The sequence below is a fragment of the Daphnia carinata genome, chromosome 3, assembly GCF_022539665.2.
Source record: "Daphnia carinata strain CSIRO-1 chromosome 3, CSIRO_AGI_Dcar_HiC_V3, whole genome shotgun sequence".
Classification (NCBI taxonomy): Eukaryota; Metazoa; Arthropoda; class Branchiopoda; order Diplostraca; family Daphniidae; genus Daphnia; species Daphnia carinata.
The window spans coordinates 614,368-635,350 of record NC_081333.1 but is presented as its reverse complement, the minus strand read 5'-3'; the positions used below and the strand labels follow the sequence as shown (position 1 = coordinate 635,350).

The 20,983-nt window shown below is 36.7% G+C and overlaps 3 protein-coding genes across 4 annotated transcripts; all 3 read left to right on the top strand.

Annotated features, from left to right (window-relative positions):
* Positions 1–692: 692 nt before the first annotated feature.
* On the top strand, positions 693–2,405 carry LOC130692904 (tRNA-splicing endonuclease subunit Sen2-like). Its single transcript, XM_057515999.1, has 6 exons — positions 693–1,027; positions 1,108–1,166; positions 1,243–1,395; positions 1,619–1,692; positions 1,753–1,889; positions 1,963–2,405. The coding sequence occupies exons 1-6, from the start codon at positions 875–877 to the stop codon at positions 2,095–2,097; spliced, it is 711 nt and encodes a 236-aa protein (XP_057371982.1). The 5' UTR covers positions 693–874; the 3' UTR covers positions 2,098–2,405.
* A 403-nt stretch (positions 2,406–2,808) lies between these two features.
* LOC130692883 (diacylglycerol kinase theta-like) lies at positions 2,809–17,984 on the top strand. 2 transcript variants are annotated; one of them, XM_057515967.2, is made up of 18 exons: positions 2,809–3,307; positions 3,368–3,738; positions 6,094–6,173; positions 8,703–8,811; positions 9,014–9,234; positions 9,554–9,710; positions 11,257–11,388; positions 11,452–11,586; positions 11,712–11,829; positions 12,314–12,504; positions 12,624–12,836; positions 12,912–13,046; positions 13,136–13,495; positions 13,564–13,855; positions 13,965–14,120; positions 14,185–14,341; positions 14,424–14,531; positions 15,800–17,984. In XM_057515967.2, exons 2-18 carry the CDS (start codon positions 3,594–3,596, stop codon positions 15,992–15,994), a joined length of 2,904 nt encoding a protein of 967 aa, XP_057371950.1. In that variant the 5' UTR covers positions 2,809–3,307; positions 3,368–3,593; the 3' UTR covers positions 15,995–17,984. The 2 variants fall into 2 exon arrangements, with proteins under 2 accessions (XP_057371950.1, XP_057371949.1); XM_057515966.2 differs by having other exon boundaries at positions 2,809–3,738.
* Positions 17,985–18,340: 356 nt separating this feature from the next.
* On the top strand, positions 18,341–18,838 carry LOC130692920 (uncharacterized). The gene is made up of 3 exons (XM_059494732.1): positions 18,341–18,407; positions 18,466–18,605; positions 18,676–18,838. Exons 1-3 carry the CDS (start codon positions 18,344–18,346, stop codon positions 18,829–18,831), a joined length of 360 nt encoding a protein of 119 aa, XP_059350715.1. The 5' UTR covers positions 18,341–18,343; the 3' UTR covers positions 18,832–18,838.
* Positions 18,839–20,983: the final 2,145 nt, after the last annotated feature.

Here is a 20,983-nt window from a genome sequence, read left to right as displayed (position 1 = left end):
TCTTGCATTTTTTTTCCAAAACACCAAGTCATCACTAAAATTTAACGTCGAATTTCAGTTTAGTGCCTATATTCACACTAAGTTCAATTAGTTTTTATTGAAAATTTAATTAAGAACAATTTGAAACAAGCAAAGAAAAAAGTTTCTCCTAGCTACTCCAAAAGTATGAATGTTCAAACACGTCTAGGGAGTCAGATAATCAATAAAATAGTCAGTTATAAGAAAAAATAATCTTTTTTCAATATTGGGCAAACAAATAGTAGTAAGAATCTAAATGGCTCATGGATTGGCAAAACACCATAAATAAAATTTGAATTTCAATGGTTTCTTGTTTTTAGACATTTTCCCATAAAAATTCTATACAGTTGGCAAATCATGGGTACGATAATTGCCAATAGATGGCGTCTACGTTTGTGACTTGTCTTTCATGAACTTATGAATGAAAAAATAATAAAACAATATTATGCAGCAGTTTTTAAAACTTCTAATTAGGTACCACAAATCATATAATTAATTGAAAATATTTTGAAGATACGCACAGGAACATGAATGATTATTATATATATATTACACCTTAATTGGTAAGCAACTGTATAATAAATATCTAACGTTGTCAGCTTACGGTAAAACATGGGAAACTCACGTTTAGCGCCCCTTTTTGCGCCCCGCCTGTTCTCTGGAAAGAAGATTAAACAGTAGAAGTCCACGTTTCATAACAGCATTTTGCTTTTCCACAAAGATTTCCATGGTACATCGTTACACGTTTGTCGTCCTCTGTCTCCGTACATATTTTACCGGGTTCCCTAAAGTGATTCCACAACTAATCGGTGATGACAAATGGATGAGTCCTGAAATAAAGTTATTATCTGCTTAAATGTCGAAAGAAAATTTCTTCAAAAGAAAGAAAGGTGCTCGTACCTTACGATATTCACCTTGTTCTCTGCCGAATTATTATATCGTTGGAAGGTTTAATGGTTGCAGTGTGGAGATCGAAGATGTGGAGCAAAAACAGCTATTGTATTCCTATGTATGATCTTGGTCTACTACACAATGTTTAGTTCCCATTAAAATGATGTAAAACTATTTTAATAACTATTTTGCATTTAGGGATGTTTTGGGAAAGGAAATCTTTCAAGGAGCTTACCAAATTTTGAATCATCTATGAAGTAAAAACATATCCGATAATAGTTGTAGCAATTGTAATTTTCATTTCACAATGACTAATTATGCTTAATTTTCCAGTGATGTTAGCGAAACTTCAAACTTGATGGTTGAAGAAGCATTTTTCCTAAGCTATGCCATTGGATGTTTACAAGTAAAATTTGAAGAAAAATTCTTGAATCTGGACGAAATCTGGGATTTGTTTATGAAAACTACCAACAACTTTTTGTCTCGGTATGAAAAAATTTATTGCAATTGCAAATTTAGTTTACTCCCATCAAACGTCTGCTTTAAAAATTTGTTTTGATTTTTTTTTTGCACTATATTTTCTATACAGCTAATCAGCAGGCAAATTTTTAAACCTTAAGCTAGTCTAACTAACTAACACTATTTTAATTAAAATGTTTAGCCACATGCTTTATTGCAAATGTTTTTACTGACAACTGTCATATCATAGATATCTATCTTATCAACATTTTCGATTGTCTGGTTGGGTAGTCCGATCGGGTCTTAAGTTTGGCGGAGATTTCAGTATGTTATGTTTATTAAATTTTTTTTTGATTCATAATGATGGAATGCATTTTCATATAGTCCTATACAAACAAGGACCTGAGTTTCATCATGCATCTTATTCAGTAGTAGTGCGTGACCTGAACATGTCTAATGAAAGTATTGACAGTTGGATACAACTTGCCACTGTAAACCGTATTACAGAATCTGTATCAAAGGTAGTTTGCACTGAAAAGTAAAATTTCTTTTCCTCCTATAGTTTTATTAATACACTTTTGCTATTTTTGACAGGAGCTTGTACTGTGTGATGTGGTGCCCATGCATCCTGTACCTAAGTTAACCACTCCGGAATGTCTTAGACATTTGAAATTAAATGTTGTGGTCTTGAAGCGATGGGTTTCTGCCCAAGAACGAATAATTGATTAGCTCATGAAATGAGCCCCATCAGGTGTGTTGAATGACGTAAGTGTTGCAACTCTGGGACTGGATGAATGTAGCAGCAATGAAGGAGTTAAAGGATCAAATATTCACATCAATCAGATAATCAATAATAAAATGTATCAGTGTGCTGGGTAATAATCTTAGAACCCTCTATGCTCTGTGATCTACCTTTAACTTGACCAAGGATGATGTTGATCTTTTCTGATTAGTAATCTACTAGTACTTCCCAATACATTTTTGTGGGTATGTGTAATGTTTAAGTACAAGAAATACAGAAAATTTATTATGGTATTGATCGTATGTTGTGTTGAGGTATATTCGTGTACAAATGCTGGAAGCAGCGAACGAGCATTCTCTAGTTCAGCCCGATGTGATTCTTGGATTTCAAACATGTCCGCCATCGATGTAGTGGAGATCGCTGGGCAGAAACACAAGTAAAAAAAAGAAAACCCATGGAGCATGGACCAATGTGTTGCCATCTATACTATACCAGCAGTCTTACCATCCCCGAATTTGTTTTAGTAAATAATACCACAGAGTTGTTGACTAAGTATCCCCCTAAATAAATTATGACGCGTATTATTTTTTTTTTTAATCCTAAACGAAACATACATTTATGACAATAACTGTACATTTACTCTTACCACCAGGTGGCATATCTGCGGCTATTCGACCGTAGTTCTATACCCACAATATTCCAGTTCCTGTTGAGATTGTGTGGGTGATAGACATGAGAATAAAAATCGTGAGCTTATTACTTTGGGATGCAAGAGACAGAGTAACTCTAAAGATAAGAAAGGGTGTGTTTTAGGGATAACGTGATCCGTGTCTACCTACTTTATTTTTCTTTCATCGTCAAGTGAAAAATGAGATTACCTCACAAACTCCCCGTAATAGAGGAAACTACTAGTCTTGGTTATGTTTCAACAAAGAACACCCAATCCTAATATTTCGTTCTCAGTGCACGATAGTCTACCGGAAAGTGTGGCGTTCATATCGCATCTCAGTGTGGTTTGTCTTGTTTTGAAATCGGCCTGTCGCATGAGCCAGACGGGCCTTTAGAGTGTTACTGCTATACTTGTGTAACCCACCCATTTCTGGACTGGTTTGGTGCAGTATCACACTGTAACTCGGAGAGGACCTGCAATGTGATTGCTGGCAGTGACTTTTGTACTAAGGAAACCAGGTTGTCAAGGTTGGAGGAAAAAATCAAGTATATATTATTGTTGGTACTGATGAAAAAGCGATAATTCAGGAAAAGTTAACAACAAGGATGTGAGGAAGGCGACTCTGTTACGTGTCTCAGCATTAAATGTTCACCCTTAAGTAAAAGTGTTTTGTTCGGCGGAACCCTGCAAATGAGTCTGATGCATCGTGTGCTGCAAATAATGCATCCTACACCACACTAAACGAACGGCGACGTTGAACGCAGTCTTATAAAGTTAACCGAAAATATTGTCACCGCCAAGTTGTCAAGAAAAATGGCAGCTGGCGGAGATGATCAATGGCCAACAACAGGGAGTCATGGACATTACTTCCTGAAGAAAAATTTTCACAAGCCATCTTATTGCCACCATTGTTCTGATTTGGTATGGGGACTTCTTGGACAAGGATACGTTTGTGAAGGTATTTAAAATTTTCGTTTTCAATCGTTCTAGATATCTTTTTGTGCAATCACACATTATGTTTTCCACGAGGACATATATTCTAGCGTTTTTATTAAAACAGCGATTCCTTAAAAATAAGTTGAACTCTGGATTAAAGTACATATATTTGATGTGACATTTTAAAAATCAAATAGTAATAATAAGTTTGAGTAATCGATTCCACTAGCAAAATAACAGTTGAGGGAATCTATTTGGAGTTGTCAACTCAAAATATTCTTCGAACATTTTGGAAAATTCGCCCAAGAGTTATAGGAAACCTAATGCTATACGTATGGCAATATTCAAAATAAATTCGTAGCCTACACAGGAATTGACAAATAATTTTTGTTTTCAGATGTTTATTTTTCTGTATATAACATACCGAAATAGTCTGTTGTGTATTTTATTGCCATTTGTAGGTTTCTCTTCTCCCTTCCTTACCGGTTTTATAGAACGATGAACAGGTTTATGGTCCAAACCTTAATCGGTTGAATATGGTTTATCCATTTTTTTAAAGCGTCTAATCGACGTACACAAAAAAACGTGTAGGGATGAAAATAATTGTTTTATGCACATAGACATTAGCTAGTCATTGACTGTTTTTGGTGAGAGGCATTTAGCAAAGCTAAAAAGAAGGAGATGTTGAGTAAAACTGGAAAATACAATAGTTAAAAAACAAATGAAGGTGACGCAAAGACGAAAAAAAAAGAGGAATAGAAGGTTCTGTCAACTGGGGAGAGATAAACAAGAAGAGCGAACTTGGGAAATGCAAGGGATGTATAGAAAAGAAGAGGCGGTGGATGTATTGATTTTCATCTGGAAAGCAACGTAAAGCCTGCATTTCTCGTCGAGTAGACCATCAACCTGAGCTTCGAGTTTGACAAATATAATTATGGATATTTTTCGACGGCCAAAAGTTGTGCGTCTTTTACGTTTTTCGACGTGCTAAACTGTACACAAAAAAAGACTTCGTAGTGAAATAGAAAAGGATCGAAACATACGTGAAGTCAGTCGCTGCAAATTGATTTTCCAATAACGAGGAGATAGTGAAATTCGTATTCCTTTAACCTTTATTCTGTTTCCGTTTGATAATGTCCGAAATATTTGTAGCAGTGGGTTAAAATTTTTTATTTTTAAAACCAAGAATAATTGTTCGCCTAGGCTATCAACGAATTTACTTATTAACGACTAACTTTAACGACGGGTGCTATTTTCGTTTTAAACGTTGTCATGTTCGAGAGTTAGTCAACCCGATTGTACGATGTTTTGAATTTCACATTTTTTTTTTTTTGCTCACTAGGTTTGATACCCCGCTTAGGATTTGTAAACTGAAGTTTTTCAAACAGTACTCAATTTGGTTTTTTGTTTTCAATGAAAAACTTTGAACCTAGAAATCCCGAGAGATGTACAAAGAGAGAAGCGGAAATTCTGTAATGTTTGTAACATTTTAGTCAGAAAAGAAGTTTTCTCTTTTTTTCGAGAACTGTTTTTCTAGTCGGTTGTCAACCGCGATTTCGTCATTCTTTTCGTTAACGCAGCATCGCCGAAAAACATGTTCCTGTAGCTGGCATAGGGTCATAATATGGGAGAAAAGGCTGTGCAGCTGCGTTAGATAGAAGTGTTCCAAATATAATTTGCGGCCAACTATTGATGGAACGGAGAAGCGTGTAGCTGGAGTTGGAAGCTTGCATGAAAAAGTCATCATCTCTAAATAGAAATAGACAGTAGCGGTGTGTACCTTGACAAAGGCCCAAAAATCCGGCACGGACATTTCAGGTTTATTTTGTACCTACTATTATGCCATTTATTTTACTCACGCAAATAGCTCGAATGAATTGCGCGGAACATAACCCAAGCCAAAATTGCCATATGTTTCTGACATTTTTTGTGGAACATTTACCATATTCTTGTGGCCATACAGTCAATATTCTGCAACCATCATAATTCAAAAACTAGGTTTTACAAAATGCAGCTTTGTATTTGACTCTGAAAAAGTATACGAGGCGCATAGAAACACCTTTGAAAGAAGAAGAATTTAAAGTGGATTTTTTTTGTCTGAATAATAGGTCTCCGTAAATTTACACTTAGTAAAGAAGAGTACTTTTGTTAGCTAGATGTTTTAATTTAACTGTCTCTTCAACTTATAATATAGAAATATTATAGTTCGATTCGATTTATATCTCACGATTCTTCGAGTAAGTGCCGTGGTGCAACAGCTAACAAAACTATAAATAAATTACGATGAAGTAGCATAATTATTAGCGAATCGTTCGTTGATCTAGGCTAAGCAACGCAGAAAAGAACCCAAAATCTAATGGTATCTTAACGATTCCAGTTTGCAATTTCGTCGTGCACGATCGCTGCCTTAAGGGAGTTGTGTCACCATGTATCCACATCGCTACGGCACTTATCGAGGTAGGCTAAGTTTTCTGCTTGGAATTAATTTGATCTAGTTGTTAATGTTTAAAATTATTATTATCACTGAATGCTTTGAAAAAGTACTGTTATTCCTTATTTCATGGTATGATAATATATAGCGGCCATGGTTTTATAAGCCTCACGATTCTCGTTGCATTTTTTCCCACAAGGCAATGTAATAATTTGCTTTTTTCAAATTCTTTATCACCGTCGCAATTTCCTTGAAATTTTTCGTTTTGCAAAACCACGTTCTCCTTATCAAAAAATATGGCTTGTGTCTAAAAGAGTTATGGCATACATCAATCGCATCAATGCGCAAACCGTACCATGTCGGGGTTTTTCTTCCAGCAATTCATTATCGTGTTCAATTTTCTAAGCCAAAAATAGTATCGAATTAAGGAATAATTCCGAGACAAAAAGTCAGTGTATTGATTCAAGGCCGTTGATTGCTGCCGTGTTATACCGTTCCATTACAAAAGATTATTTTTCGCCGAATAATTTAAGAGATTGAGCAGCAGAACTTTTAAGTTGCGACCCATTATGACTAACATTTCAAGTTTTCATAGTTAAACGGACAATTTTCGTGAGTACTTGTGCAATCAATTCGGGCAATCTTTGTCAGACGGAAAATATTCCATGTCAAAATCTTTGCTTTCTCAGAGGTAGCAGGATTCAGCTGTATCCTTCCAAGGGTTGCCATGGTAACTCGTTCTCTTTCTCTCGTCTACCGCGTTATCGATCTGTGAACTACACCAAATCACTGATTCTGCTGGGGAAGGGAGGGTCGTTCATCGTGCGGATCCATCTCTTTAGCCTCGCGGCGGCGCGGCTGCTGTTGCTACTTCTTCATCGATCAACGATTTTCGAAGCCTGATGTAGAATTTTTCGAGACGGAATGTGCTACAGCGGGGGAGAAGATATAGCCGAGCAAACCTCATCGGCGAAATGTAGACTTATTTAGATAGCTGATTAGTTGAATGTTTAGTATTAATCACAAGTCAGTTGGATGGTAGCTAGGTAGTAGACGGATGTACGTCTGTCAGACTGAAAAGTTTCATGCTACACGCGTGTCGTGACCGATACTAAGAGAGGAAGCAATGACCTACCTATAAATATTTGAGAAAAAAGGGCAGCTCAATAAATTTCAAAAGTAAGGATACATAATCAACGTAATTGGATCTCTGATTTATTGCGGCGCAAAAAAATCTAATTATGGTTACCTGAACTGTGAATTAAGCTGTAGGATCTCTACATGCTACAACAATCATGTCGATTGTTCGATTAAGCGTCCCACTGTTGTTGTTTTTTTTCTTGTCATTTTACACGAAAAGCTAATTTACGAAAACGATGAAGAGACGAGGTTTATGAGGGGGTGGATTTAAAGACATGTAGGGTTAAACAAAGCAAATCATGGCGAACGTTTCCAAAGTTTCAAAGAAAAGCAGACACCAAAAATATAGTTTTGACCGAAACATTGCCTCTTTATTAACATTGCTCAGTATGGTCTCCTTTTTTTTTTTTTTTTTCCTGCGAATCTTTTTGGACTTTCATTAGCTCTTGGGGTCACCAGGAGCAGTCATAGAATCCCGGTTGTGCCTTTCTACGTAAATAGCATTTTCTATTTGTCTGCTAGTGTATCCATATCCTGTCTGTTTTATACTTTATTTACATCTGTCTCCTATCTTTCGACGGGATGTCGCTTAAAGAGCCACCTAGGGGATCTAACACACATTCTTTCCAGAAGATGCACATAGGTAGTGTCATGGTAATACTGAAACTGGACGTCATGCATGTTTCATGTTTGCAAAAAACATATTCAGTATCAAGTTTTTAAAAAGTGAAGGCATATGTCAAAGTATTTTTTGAATATGGAGTTTTTCACGTCGCAGCTCTGGTGTGTTAATGGCGAGAGAAGGTAGAAAAAAACCAAAAGAAATGTGAGTTACCTGATCATAAAAGTTATCAATAGGTAAGAAATACAAAAAGCTAGAAAATGCCTTCGTATGTGTACATACCTTGCCCAAAAAGATATTTCCCCTCTGACTGTCAAACGTAGCTTTTCCAGAAATTTTCATGGCAACAAAATTTGCATGTTGAGAGCATCCAGGATTGAGGGTTTTCCTGGGGTATTGTGATACAGAACAGCGAACTTTCTTGGGAGGTTTCTGAAAATTGTTTTCTTTTTGTCAGGGAGGAGAAGGGGTAGGATTAGTTGTAAAATGCTGTTCAAGATTTTTGGGGACAAAACAGGGTAGGTTTATGTATTGTAGGACTAGCAAACCAGAGGCACCACATCATCTTCTTGGTCTTTTTATAGAGAACAGTACCATGTTTTTCCCTCTTAAAGCAACAAAACAGAAAAATGTGAAAGTTATCATAATAGCAGTGTCATGTTATGCTATGTTTTGTGAAATGAAATGAATTTAATGTCTGCTGAGCTGACACATCCTTTTCGAAGATGTTCGTCTCTCAATTCAAATGCATTCTTTCAGTAAATTATTTTTTTTTTTTTGTCCTTGTTTTCAGACACCAGTCGCGCACTTTTGGGCAGAATCTAACCACCACAGTCAAAAGCGACGGTTTTGTAACGTGTGCCGAAAGCGTCTGGATGACACCTATTCATTTCGGTGTGAAGGTAAGAAGTAAAAAAAAAAATACAATAAAAATAAACTTTTCTCGTCCCATCACCAAATTTAAATTCTGCTTCCTGGAATGAAATTTTAGAAAAATTACCTGAGTTAGATGTTTAATAAGAGAAATTATAACATTCATCTTAACGAAATGTTAATTCCTCATGAACCCACTTGAATCAGGACATTTTTTTTTCTATTCCTTAGTTTGTGACTATCACGTGCATGCCGAGTGCCAAGATGGAGCCCTGCCAAACTGTCGCCAAGCTTCTACCTACACACCTGGGTGGACATTGGAGGATATTCGGCCTACCCACTACTGGCGAGAGGGAAATTTGCCAACTGGCGCGAAGTGTATATATTGCCGAAAATCGTGTTGGAGTGCTGAATGTCTTGCAGGATGGAAATGTGAATGGTGTGGATTTGCGGTAAATGAACCTTTTATGCATAAAAAAAAAAAAAAAAAGAAATATTGACTCTTGTGAGACGCTGTAGCAAATGAATTTACCTGCATAGTTTTAATTTATTACCAGAAAATATAGAGTAGGGGCAAAAAATATCCAATCGCGCAAGAAACATCGTCCCGCCATAAAACCCCAATTTAAAAAGGCCAAAAACCATACTCGTTTATCCGATATTTTTGGCATACGTGTATCACTTATTATTCGTCCAATTCGTTTATAACAGCATACCGGTAGTATTTCAGTAACTAATCGGCTTTTTCCTTTTGCCTACATGTCTATGCAGGTTCATTCCATGTGTTACAAATCAGTAAATCCCGAATGCAATTATGGGGTCCTTGCGCCAAGTCTTCTTCCACCGCACGCCGTTAGTAATAACTGCCATACAGTCGCATTGGAAACGCTGATAGGATCACAGCCAAGGAGGAGAGAAACAGCATCACGTAAGTACTTTAATGCTAAATGAGTTTACCTTGCTTGTCATTAATTATCGATACATAGAAAAGATTCACTGGGTGTAGGCGAACTTGAATCTGTTAAACGTGTTTTTCACCCTAAGTGATATTTTTCTCGTTATAATACTGAAGTTGGATAAGCGAAATTTGATAACGTTGATGCGTTAGATTCATCCTAATTTAATTATGAAAATGAATATTTATTTTCATTCTTATATAGGGATTGAATCGTATCTTGTAGAATCAAATAGTTTAGTTTAAAGTCGGGAAAATCTGATGTTCGTGAAAATGATGCGTGCTGAACAATCGTTACAGAAAAACATAAAGCAACGTACATTCGTGTCACTACTGTTGTGCATTTTTGAAATATTGATTCCACAAATTCATCAGCAGGACGCTCGGTAATAGCTATACAAATAGAAGATAATCACCTGATTTCGTACGAAAGAAACTTCACTTGAGAAGATTAATGGGAACATTTGTTTGGCTACTCTTCTACATGAATATTTGAGTCACATTTTTAATTGGGTAATGTTTTATTTCAAAGTAAATTTAGCTAAACATGACATTAGGAAGGGTTGTACAAACCAGCTCTCAGTTTTCTCTATTTCCAACCCGTGTACGGAGGAACCATTTGATTCTGCAGAACAACGAATCTTCAAATACGAATTATCAATTCCTCGAACTATCAGTTTCGCTTGCCCTTTAGCCCATAGTAAACGTTGTCTTCAGTGCACAACTATGTAGGTGGAGCATTTTCTTTTGTAACATACCAGAAAGGCAGCTTAAATTGAATTTCTTTCGTATCGCTTGATTACATTTTCCGCATCAATGTAAAAGTTCAAAGGATAAACTTTTTTCCCCATAACGTATTTTACGCCTTGTCGCCCAGGTACTGCTAATAGTTTATAAATTGATTTCCAAAAATCAGCAGTCATTTGGATTCGTATGGCGTAGCATTATAGTTCTTAATCAAACAGTTAATTACGCATTTCATACTGCTACGTTTGAGCCTCCTCTTTTCTGCTGACATATAAGAAGTACCTAGAGCACTTGGCCAGAACTCCATGGAACCATGGCAACAGCCAATAAATAAACTAGAATGCAGATGGCCTATGATTCAATAATTGCAATGATAATGACGTGACAATCAAGTAGGCAATACAGTATTGAATAATGAACGATGCGATAATGGGTATCTCATAACGCAACATAATAGCTCTCGGCATTCAACGCAGTAGCCTAATTTTGGATGAAATTGCAAATTAAATGATAGAAGTGCAGTAAATAAAAATTTACCTTCCAGCCTCATGTTAACCACTTTACTGTTACCCCAACAATAGGCTGTTGATCTTTAATATGTATCAGTAATATGAGTGCGTGTTACATTTTACCTGTGTAATAATGGCATTCATCTTGATGCCATTTAGTTTATTTTTTCTTTTTACCACCATGGCTACGAATAGTTATACTGTTCAACAATTATAACTTTAACTATAACTTTGACTTTTTTGTTTCTTGTTTCATGCCTTAGCCCGGAGCATTTCAGAAGATTTTTCCAGCGGTGGTGGTGAAGCTGCCAATAAGTCATTCCGTGAAAGTGATGATAATTATAGTCAAAGCCGAGAACGAGATCGATCAAGGGAGCGCGACGACCGGGATGAAGGTTCATTTCGACTTCAACAGAATTTTTAAAAATTCCAATTATTTATTTTTATTCTCTTTTTAGAATTAATTAAAGTGTACGATGGGATCGCTTCGTTTCGCCACCATAGCTACAAACTGATCTCCGTTCCCCGACACACCAGTGTTGAACAACTAGTCGCAGCTGCTATGTGGGCATTTCACCTGACAGGAGATCCTGGTAATCAACTACGTGTCTTGTTATTATTTACTGATGTATGAATGATATTATCGCGTTAGCGTAGAGAATCGGCTCTAGGCTTTCCTTAACATTTCTAATGTTTTTTTTTTTTTTTCATTTCACAGGAGACTATTATCTTACAGATCTGTGCGGAAATTCCGAGAAGGAAATTGAGGAGCCCTACCCGATACCTTTACTGACACGAGTGGACGGGAGGAAGCCAGCCCTATTACTTCGTTTTCGGTAGGATTTTCCATCGTTTGACTTTTTCTGCAATCTGGAGGCAAGGGGGAGTAACTTCGACCGAAATTGCCTACTAGATGCTAAATTGAGACTTAAAATCCATTGCATTTGTTTAAAATTCAAGCTCTTTCAGAGTAGCAACGCTTTTGATGAAATTTAATATTATGATAATATGTTAGTAAATCAAGGGCTGACATAACAGACATTAATGTTCTAATTAATGTCTGTTATGTCAGCCAAACTGCCACCCGAACAGACCGGTTTTTAAAATGTCCGACATTTAATTTGAATTATTTACGACGTATTTGATTAACAACATTTAGTTAATATGACAGTTCATGCTTAAGTTCACCTGATATCTGTAACACGATCCGCGAGAAAAGACGCACAAGGGAATGGTTTCGAGATTTCCCAGCATTAAACCTTTAAGCTAATGGCGATTCTTAATTTTGTTTGCCTTCCTTTTGCAATATTGATAAACCAGTGAATCAACCGATTCCGGTTGGGTCCGCGTTCATGCGGGAAGGTTACAAGTGTCTGAATCTCCCAAGCTTGTACCGGTTAGCAGTGGTACCAGCGCCGCTAGTTTGCTCAGCGAATCGCTGCCCCTCTTCGGATTGGAATCTGCAAACCCGGAAGATTTTTCTGTTACTGAAATCATCATGCACAAAGGAGGTAATCTATTTTTTATTTAACTAAACTAATTTTCTAAACAAATTCTATATTTATCCATTTGTTTTTCTTGTTTTCTTGCATTCCATCTGTGACGACAATTCGCATTGATAAATCAATAGTTTCCGAACGAGTTCTTGCTCGAGACGAAATTCCTTGGGAGTCACTGAAGCAGATCGGGCGTGAATCCCTTCGTCAGATGCAACGTACTCGGTTTTACCTTCAACCGAAAGAAGTTCCATGCAGTGAAAACTTGGCTGTGTTTGTTAGCAATTTGCCGTTCAATCTTTCTCAGCGTCAGTATGAGAAGATCCTTCTGGACATTCTAGGGAAAGGTAGTAGATCATTATCTTCATTTTTGCAAACGTGAATATTTTCATTTAAAAAACCCTTTCCAAATTTTTATCCAGATAATAAATACTCTTCTATCGGACCAATTTATTATGAGTATGGTTCAATGGTGTTAACCTATCAGAATTTCGATGATGCCATACAGGCTTGCTATATTTTGAAAGATGCAACGTACGAGGAACGCAGCCTATCAGGTACCAACAAAAACTTGTTTACTACCTTTTTACTTATGAAATCTAACCCTCTTTTTTGTTTTGTTTTTTTAAAAATTATTTTACAATAGCCGCTCTGTTGCCAAACATAATACCTCAACTGATTCCTCCCGGAGTGCAGCCTCTTCTGGTTTTTGTGAACGTTAAATCCGGTGGTTGCCAAGGCCTTGAGCTTGTGACGAGCTTTCGTAAGCTCCTAAATCCATATCAAGTTTATGATCTTGACATCGGCGGCCCTTTGCCGGGCCTTTACGTCTTCCGCCACGTTAAGGATTACCGTATTCTGGTGTGTGGTGGCGATGGTACGATTGGATGGGTCCTACAGTGCCTCGACAATGTAGGTCAGGACAGCGAATGTTCCTCACCTCCTTGTGCAATTGTTCCACTTGGCACCGGAAATGATTTGGCCCGCGTCTTGCGCTGGGGATCAGGTACCTTTTCAACGTTAACTATTCAAAAAAAAATACCCTTTAATAAAAACAAAATTTCGTTTATTCAGGTTATACTGGAGGAGAAGATCCCCTTAATTTGTTACGAGATGTCATAGAAGCCGAAGAAATTCGACTTGATAGATGGACCGTGGTTTTTCATCCATCGGACGAGAAACTATTTGAGGACGGTAAAGGTGGCTGTGGAACAGGTGGCGTCATGTCAACATCGACAGCCATTTCCAACGAGGACAACACCCAAATATTTGTTATGAACAACTATTTTGGAATTGGAATCGACGCCGATCTTTGCCTGGATTTTCATAATGCTCGAGAAGAAAATCCCAATAAGTTCAATAGCCGGTAAGTGATTGCATGGATTCATATGTTTTCAAGCATCGTTTTATAAAGTATCACGAAGAGGTATCCGTTTCACCTCTTTGGAACATAATTTCGTTTCTCTTTTTCCCAGCTTGCATAACAAGGGCGTTTATGTTAAAATGGGCATACGCAAAATGATGGGACGCAAAATGTGCAAAGACATGCACAAAGAAATCCGGTTAGAAGTAGACGGTAAAATCGTGGAACTACCACCTGTTGAAGGAATCATCATTCTTAATATTTTAAGGTAATATAGTTCAAGGGAAGGAAGAATGAATTCAAGATTGGTTAACTTGGTGTTTGATTTTCAGCTGGGGATCGGGTGCGAACCCATGGGGCTTTGAACGTGACGACCAGTTCTCAGTGCCAAATCATTGGGATGGCATGCTCGAAGTTGTAGGCGTTACCGGCGTCCTCCATTTGGGTCAAATTCAGTCGGGACTACGCTCTGCCATAAGGATTGCACAGGTCTAACATAAAGATGATAAACTAACTTCAAACATTGAAACACCCATTTTCTTTAAAAAAAAAAAAAAAAAAAAACAAACAGGGTGGACATATTCGTATACGTATGAACAGCGAACTACCAATTCAAGTGGACGGTGAACCTTGGATTCAATGTGCTGGCGAAATAGTTGTGCTGAAATCAGCATTGAAGGTAAAAAAACGTATTTAATTTCTAGAACTTTTGTAATTACTACCCAAAAAGAATTGCGCGTATATCAGGGCGGTCAGGTTTTAACACTCATCCGTTGATAAGAGTATTTCTCGGCGTACATTATTTCTCAGCAATGCCTTGTCTTTTATTCTGAGAATTTCAAAAGAAACTGGGGGCGGAGGATCCCTTACCCGAAAATTGTCTCAATGTTCGAGGGAGGCAATCTTACAAGACCGTTTGATTTTAAAATCTCGCACCAATTGGTTGCAGAATCCTCGCGACAATTAGAAGTGTCGGAGATTGCCAGCTTAGAGTATGATATATTGCTTAGCGCCAACTAGTCCGGAGTTATTACGATATGGTAAAATATTAGCGGATTTAGTGTTTAACTGTCGACCGGCCTCGTTTAAAGACTTAATTCGGTAAATAAAAGTTGAAACGGAAATCGACAGAAAGCTTTATGTGATCTGGAAGGATTTAGATGTTTTGATCCCGTTGAACAGCTTTTATGATCGGCTGTGTAGACTAAATAGATGGTCCTACAGTAAATCATTGGAGCCAGCTGAGAGCGACCAAATCGGTTGTTTAAATTTCGAGTCCTGATACTATAGACAAATGGAGACAAACACGCCGAACACAAACAACAAACGATACACAAAAACAGACAAACAAGGCGGTTCATTGACATGAAAATGAGGTGTACTACATGGGCGTTTCCGTCCTCTATCCACTGGTTATGGCTTACATCGATGCCAATTTAATTTGTGCTTAACTATCAAATTAAAAACCGTTCGAAGTATAGGTTTTTTCTTCTATACCAAGGTCGTTTTTCTTGATTTTCGCTTGCCAGTGTAGGAATTAGCTGGAAAAGTAGAAGTTTATGCGTTCGTAAATGGGAGTTTTGAGCGCTTTTTCGCAATTAAATCTTGAGCCAATTCGCACCCGCGTGTTCTTCCTAATTTACCATCGATTCATGTTCAATACCTCAATCTTCGCTTGGCTTTTCCCACCTGACTGTTAAAGTATTTTCATATTCCGACTACTTCGTACCGCCGTAGTGAGGTCTTTTTAGTTTTTAAATGCTTATCTATCCTGGCTAATTGGAGCATGGTTACCCTATCACTAGGAGTATTAGGTTTCTTCGGTGTTGTAGGAACTTTCAAAGAGCGTACTCTTTCGAGTGGTAAAAATAAAAATAAAGTTCGATTTTAGAGTGCGTATAAAGTTTCTACGTAAACAGATTGATTAAATGTTTAATGAACTCACAGGCTACCATGTTAAAAAAGAAGAAAGGAAATATCCCAAGCAGCGCGATGAGCCAGACGAGCAATCATACTGCTGGAAACAGTAAAATCCGTTGCCCTGCGGTGATTCCAGCAACATCTGAGTTGGACAACAGTGGCTTCGACGAATCTCAATCTACCCCGGGTAACAAAACGCAGATCTATTCAACGACCGTGTGAAAATTTGGGGTCAAAGCCAATCTCACCTCAACGTGTTGAAATTTTCTTTCTATCACGGAAGAGAGGGGCACAACCCACCTTCCTGTGGGCTCTCAAAATCGTCGGCAATAGGTAACCCTACAGATTTTTTTCAAAAATAAAAAAAAACTATGAAAATTTGTTCTTGTCCAGCATGCACCATACGTAGATCTACTGATCCCAATCACACAATTGTTTTTCCTCTTTATATATTTATTTGATCTCTAGTTTCCCCTGTCTCTGCTTTCTTTGAAAGAAAAAAAAAGGTAAAATCGTACCATGCCTCTTTCCTTGCTGGTTCGTGAATTACTTTAAAGTTTTAGCAGTCAACGTATACCCTTTTTTATGTTCCGTTTATAGCAGTTATGTTGCGTATGTCTTAAAACATATATAAGAAATTTCCCATTCCATTACCTAAGCTATTATAAAAGCATACAGAAATTTTTTAAAACAACTCAATTTAAAAATGAAGACGGAAGAGATTTCAGAATAACAAAAAAACAAAAACAAAAAAAGAGTTACTTTAGCCCATGTTGAGGACTGTTACTTGATTGCAATGGATGCATGCTTGTTTTATTGTTGATTTATGATTATTTATATCATATATATATACACAAAACGTATATATGTATCTGCTGTGCAGGAAATTTTCTTATAAGGTAACGAATGAAGTTCAAGCTGTAAGTCTGCAACAAGAAACTCCTTAATATGGGGATGTTAGCGAATTGGTTAGCTGGAACCAATTTTTCACTTTGATTTGGAGCAAAGGTTTCCAGGTTTTTACTGAACATAGTCTAGTCAAATAAATCCGAGTTGTCTTATACTTGATAGTGTTATGGGTCACAAAGTTATTAAGCTTCTCGTCCAATGCTATATTCAATTGTCGCTAGGTAATTAGATGTTTCCTGTATTCCTGGTCGTTTGATATCTACGTTTTTATTGAATGTTTTTCGGGCCCCGTAAGTTGTTTCCTCTTATCAATATGGTGGTGTTTGACGCTCACCGGAGATCATCGCCAATCGTTGAACCTCGTAATGAAACTATTATTCAGACAAGAAATCCAGTAGGTTTCTGAATGGATTATCCGTAATGCCGATTATCTCGCTTTTCGTAAAATAAAAACAAAAGGGCATGGAACTTTCAGACGTTTGTTATATAAATAAAAATAATCAATTGCCTTCGCCTGACCGAAAATACAGCAAGGAAAAGAAAATCACAGGGAAAAAAGAATCTTCGAAACTGAAATCTGCTCTATCAGATGTAGTTCCTCGTCTGAACCGTTAAATGAAAAATCCCGCTTGCCATTCTGTAAAAGATCATGGTGAACGAGACGACACCGTAAAGTACTCAATGAAATTGAATACAAGCATAAACACGAATCTATTTATTATTATTATTGATCAATCTGGTACAAATGTGTTTGTTATTCGGTAATCTTTGTGATGTATATGTTTTCATCTGCATTCAATTTTTAAAAAATTTACTGTATGTTACTGGATTATGCCTATTCCTACTGATGTTTATCTTAGTTCCTTTTGAAATCGTCTTTTTTGCAAAATTGTTGTTCTCGTGATGCAAATTTTCCTCGTCGGCACATCGAACGGATAAGTCAGAAATGATTGATCCCAAGACTATTTCATTTTCTAATATTTGTTTCGTCGGCTATTTGAATTTCGACTAATTACGTTTTCATAGATAGCTTTAATTCAGATCCTGTTCCAGAATAACTTATACATAATAATCGTTGTTTTGTACCAGTCGTAGATTAAGCGCTAGGAATACCCCATTTGTGTCATGGATGAAGACATATTTGGTATTTGATGAAATAAATGAATATGTGAGCTTCATCACTGTACGCGATGTCAAAATTACGGAAAATATTGTAATCAATTATAATATTTCAAGAATAATGTTTGTTTTCTTATTTGTTGTAACTTTTTAAGAATTAAAATACAGGTTTTTGATAACTGCATGTGATATTTTGGAAATATTTTAAAGCAGTTTCCGGGGGATGAATCAGATTGCCCAGGTATATGGCAATCCGTTTTACACAAAAAAAAAAAAAAATTCGCCAAAAAAAAAAAAAAAATCACACTTTTTTCTTTTTTTCCGACAGGTAGCCATCTATCGCTCAGACTCGTTATTACTGGCGTAGGCAATTTAAGTCCATTGGATGCCATTCGCAGTTAGTTCAGTAGCGTGGATGGAGAGAATAACGCGTGGCTGGAGGAACAATTGAAAAATGGATAAGATAATAAAACAAAAAAATGGTAAGTATAAACATTATTATATTGGTTTTCAATTATTAATTATTGTTTATTAGATCAAATTATGAAGCTGCAGGCCCAATTATTGGAACAACACAAAATATTAGATAACAGCAAAGCTAAGGATGGTAAGGCCTAATATGTAATGATTCTATTTATTTGCTTTTATTCATTTGTGTTTTGTAGCTCAAATTTTGAGTCTACAAGCTCAGCTAGGGGAAAAGAACAAATTGGAACAGAACAGTTTCCAAACAGTGAAGGAGGTTTTTCCAAACTCATCCCTAACTGAACATGAGGATGAATTGGCATTAGGCGAACACAGTCAGGTACCTAAACTTTTCAAATAAGAATTCAAAATAAGTATAGAATTTTAACAAACAATTATTTATTGTTTAGTTATTCAGTCTACCACCTGACAGTGTGTTAAAGTTAAATTCTGTTAGTGCTGCACTAAAAGAATTGTTAGTAATAAGTCCATGCAGCGAAGGAAGTGAACAATTGTGGGACCGTATTTGGGCTGAAAATGGGTGTGGTACGGAAACCCAGAAATAGCACGAGTTCAACATAAAACATAAATTAGGTACTTTTCGGTTTTTTGTCTATTGAAAAAGTATTTTTAGTGCTATTATTTTGCATTCACAGGATTTTAGTGGGGGATCAAGTCAAGTCTGGAAGTGTTACAGGATGGAAGAGTGAGCCTACAGTTGAAAAACACTGAAAGTGCATTACCATTAAGGTATGAGGTAAAGTAATAGAGTATGCATATTGTCTAATGAGAAGTACCATCTTGTGTGAATGAATCCTGTGTAACAGCAATCCTTTATAGTTCTGTCACAGCTAGAAGCCTCAAATAATTCTGCTTCTCTTGCTAAAGAACAACTTGTCCTTTACGTTCAGAGTGTTGGTGAAGCTGGGTACTTAAATGGCCCTAAAGATGTTTCATTTCGTTGGCATTGCAGCGATGAACATCATACATGGACTTTTAGGTATGAAAGGAATTTTCTTGAAAATTTTTTGAATTTATGACAAAGCATTTCTTCTGCTTTTTGCCAACCATGTCTAATCTAAAAAAAAAATTATCCAATAGGAAAGGATTTTCAGCATACTGGGAACACAACTATCAACAATGCAACATTCTAGGGGTGCAATTTTATCATTCAAGAGCCTTATACAATGATTTTCATCTGCAATTTGTATGGCCTTTCCCAAGCTTCTGCCAGAAATTGAATCTATAAGTCATGTAAGTCACATGAGCAACAATTGAGATGCTTAATGGTGTTTTTCTTTTCTCAGCATAGGTTAATAGTAACATTGGATCTGAAAAGATTCTTGGTTGGGGCAAGACATTGAATAAATTGTATTGATTGGATGGATGACATGACATTGCTATACTTAATTCGATTCCCCAGACGGTATTTGATATTTAAAAAATTGAAGTGCATATCTGGGCTCCCTTCTTTTCTGAAGCCCCGTTTCCCCTTGACTCATAATAAGCCCGTAGGGGGTCATGCCCCTACTGTACGGTATATATAAAAACAACATATACCGAGGTTTGGAGGGCTCTGGCCGGAAAGGGGACGTGGGGTGCCGCTTAGTCCGATGATGTGTTCACGGAGGGTGACGTGGCTGCCCACAAATCCGAACTAAAGGTTAATCGCTCCTGTAAAAATGTTCCAAATCTTCAGCTCTTCTTCCGGCTTCTCTTAGCCAATCACCGGGTAATCTCCCCGGTGGGTCAACAAGGCAGTGTCTCCCCCTGCCTGGGTTGACGGCAACTTTTGAAAGGGCTATTGTGCCTTTTTAAAGTTGCAAAGATAATTGTAATGTGCAGAGAATTGTCAATAAAATTTTTTTTATAAAATATTTTTTGCAAAATGTGTTACTTTCATTGTCTTTGTTAGCTGTGTTCATACATTACATTTATCAATTTTTTTTTTTTTTGCTATGCTTTATTTGTTTTGTCACCTTTAATGGTAAGCATTGTTTCCATTGGTTTATCGTTTATCTGTAAGCATTCTATTATTATTCAGGGATCGAACCCTGGATGATCGGCATACCGCGCCGATGCTATACCAATGAGCCATGAATCATATGATGACAGGTTAGCTTTTTTCTAGTCGCTTGCGGACTTGCATTTACACTTTGAATAAAATTGAAACGTAGATCTTTATACATCTATTAAGGTTTGAACCCAGGGTAACAGTTACCGCAGCTGAATGCTCTACCACAGAGCTATGAACATTTTGAAAGCTATAAAAAGATAAATATATACTTGTGAAAGACTACATAAACATCCTAGACTATAACATATGATATGCCATAAAAGATATAATATGATAGATATATCTCGTGGCTCAATGTTAGAGCATCGGCGTTGTACGCTGAATGTCTGGGGATCGATTCCCATACCAGTAAAAAAATCTACAAGTATAAAATTACTTCAGAAAATATCCAGGTATTACACGTTGTTCCTTGTCTAAGTTCAAGAATTCAAGAAGTGTAATAAATACTAATTGAATACTAACAGATAAGCGATACAACGGTGGCAAAAACCATAAAAATGAATTGAGCAAGCTAAATAAAAAAAAAAGTTGATAAATGTAATGTGTGAACAAAGCGAAACAACAAATGTGTGAACACAGACAATGAAAGAAAAAAATTTTGCAAAAAACATTTTATAAAAAAAAATTTATTGACAATTTTC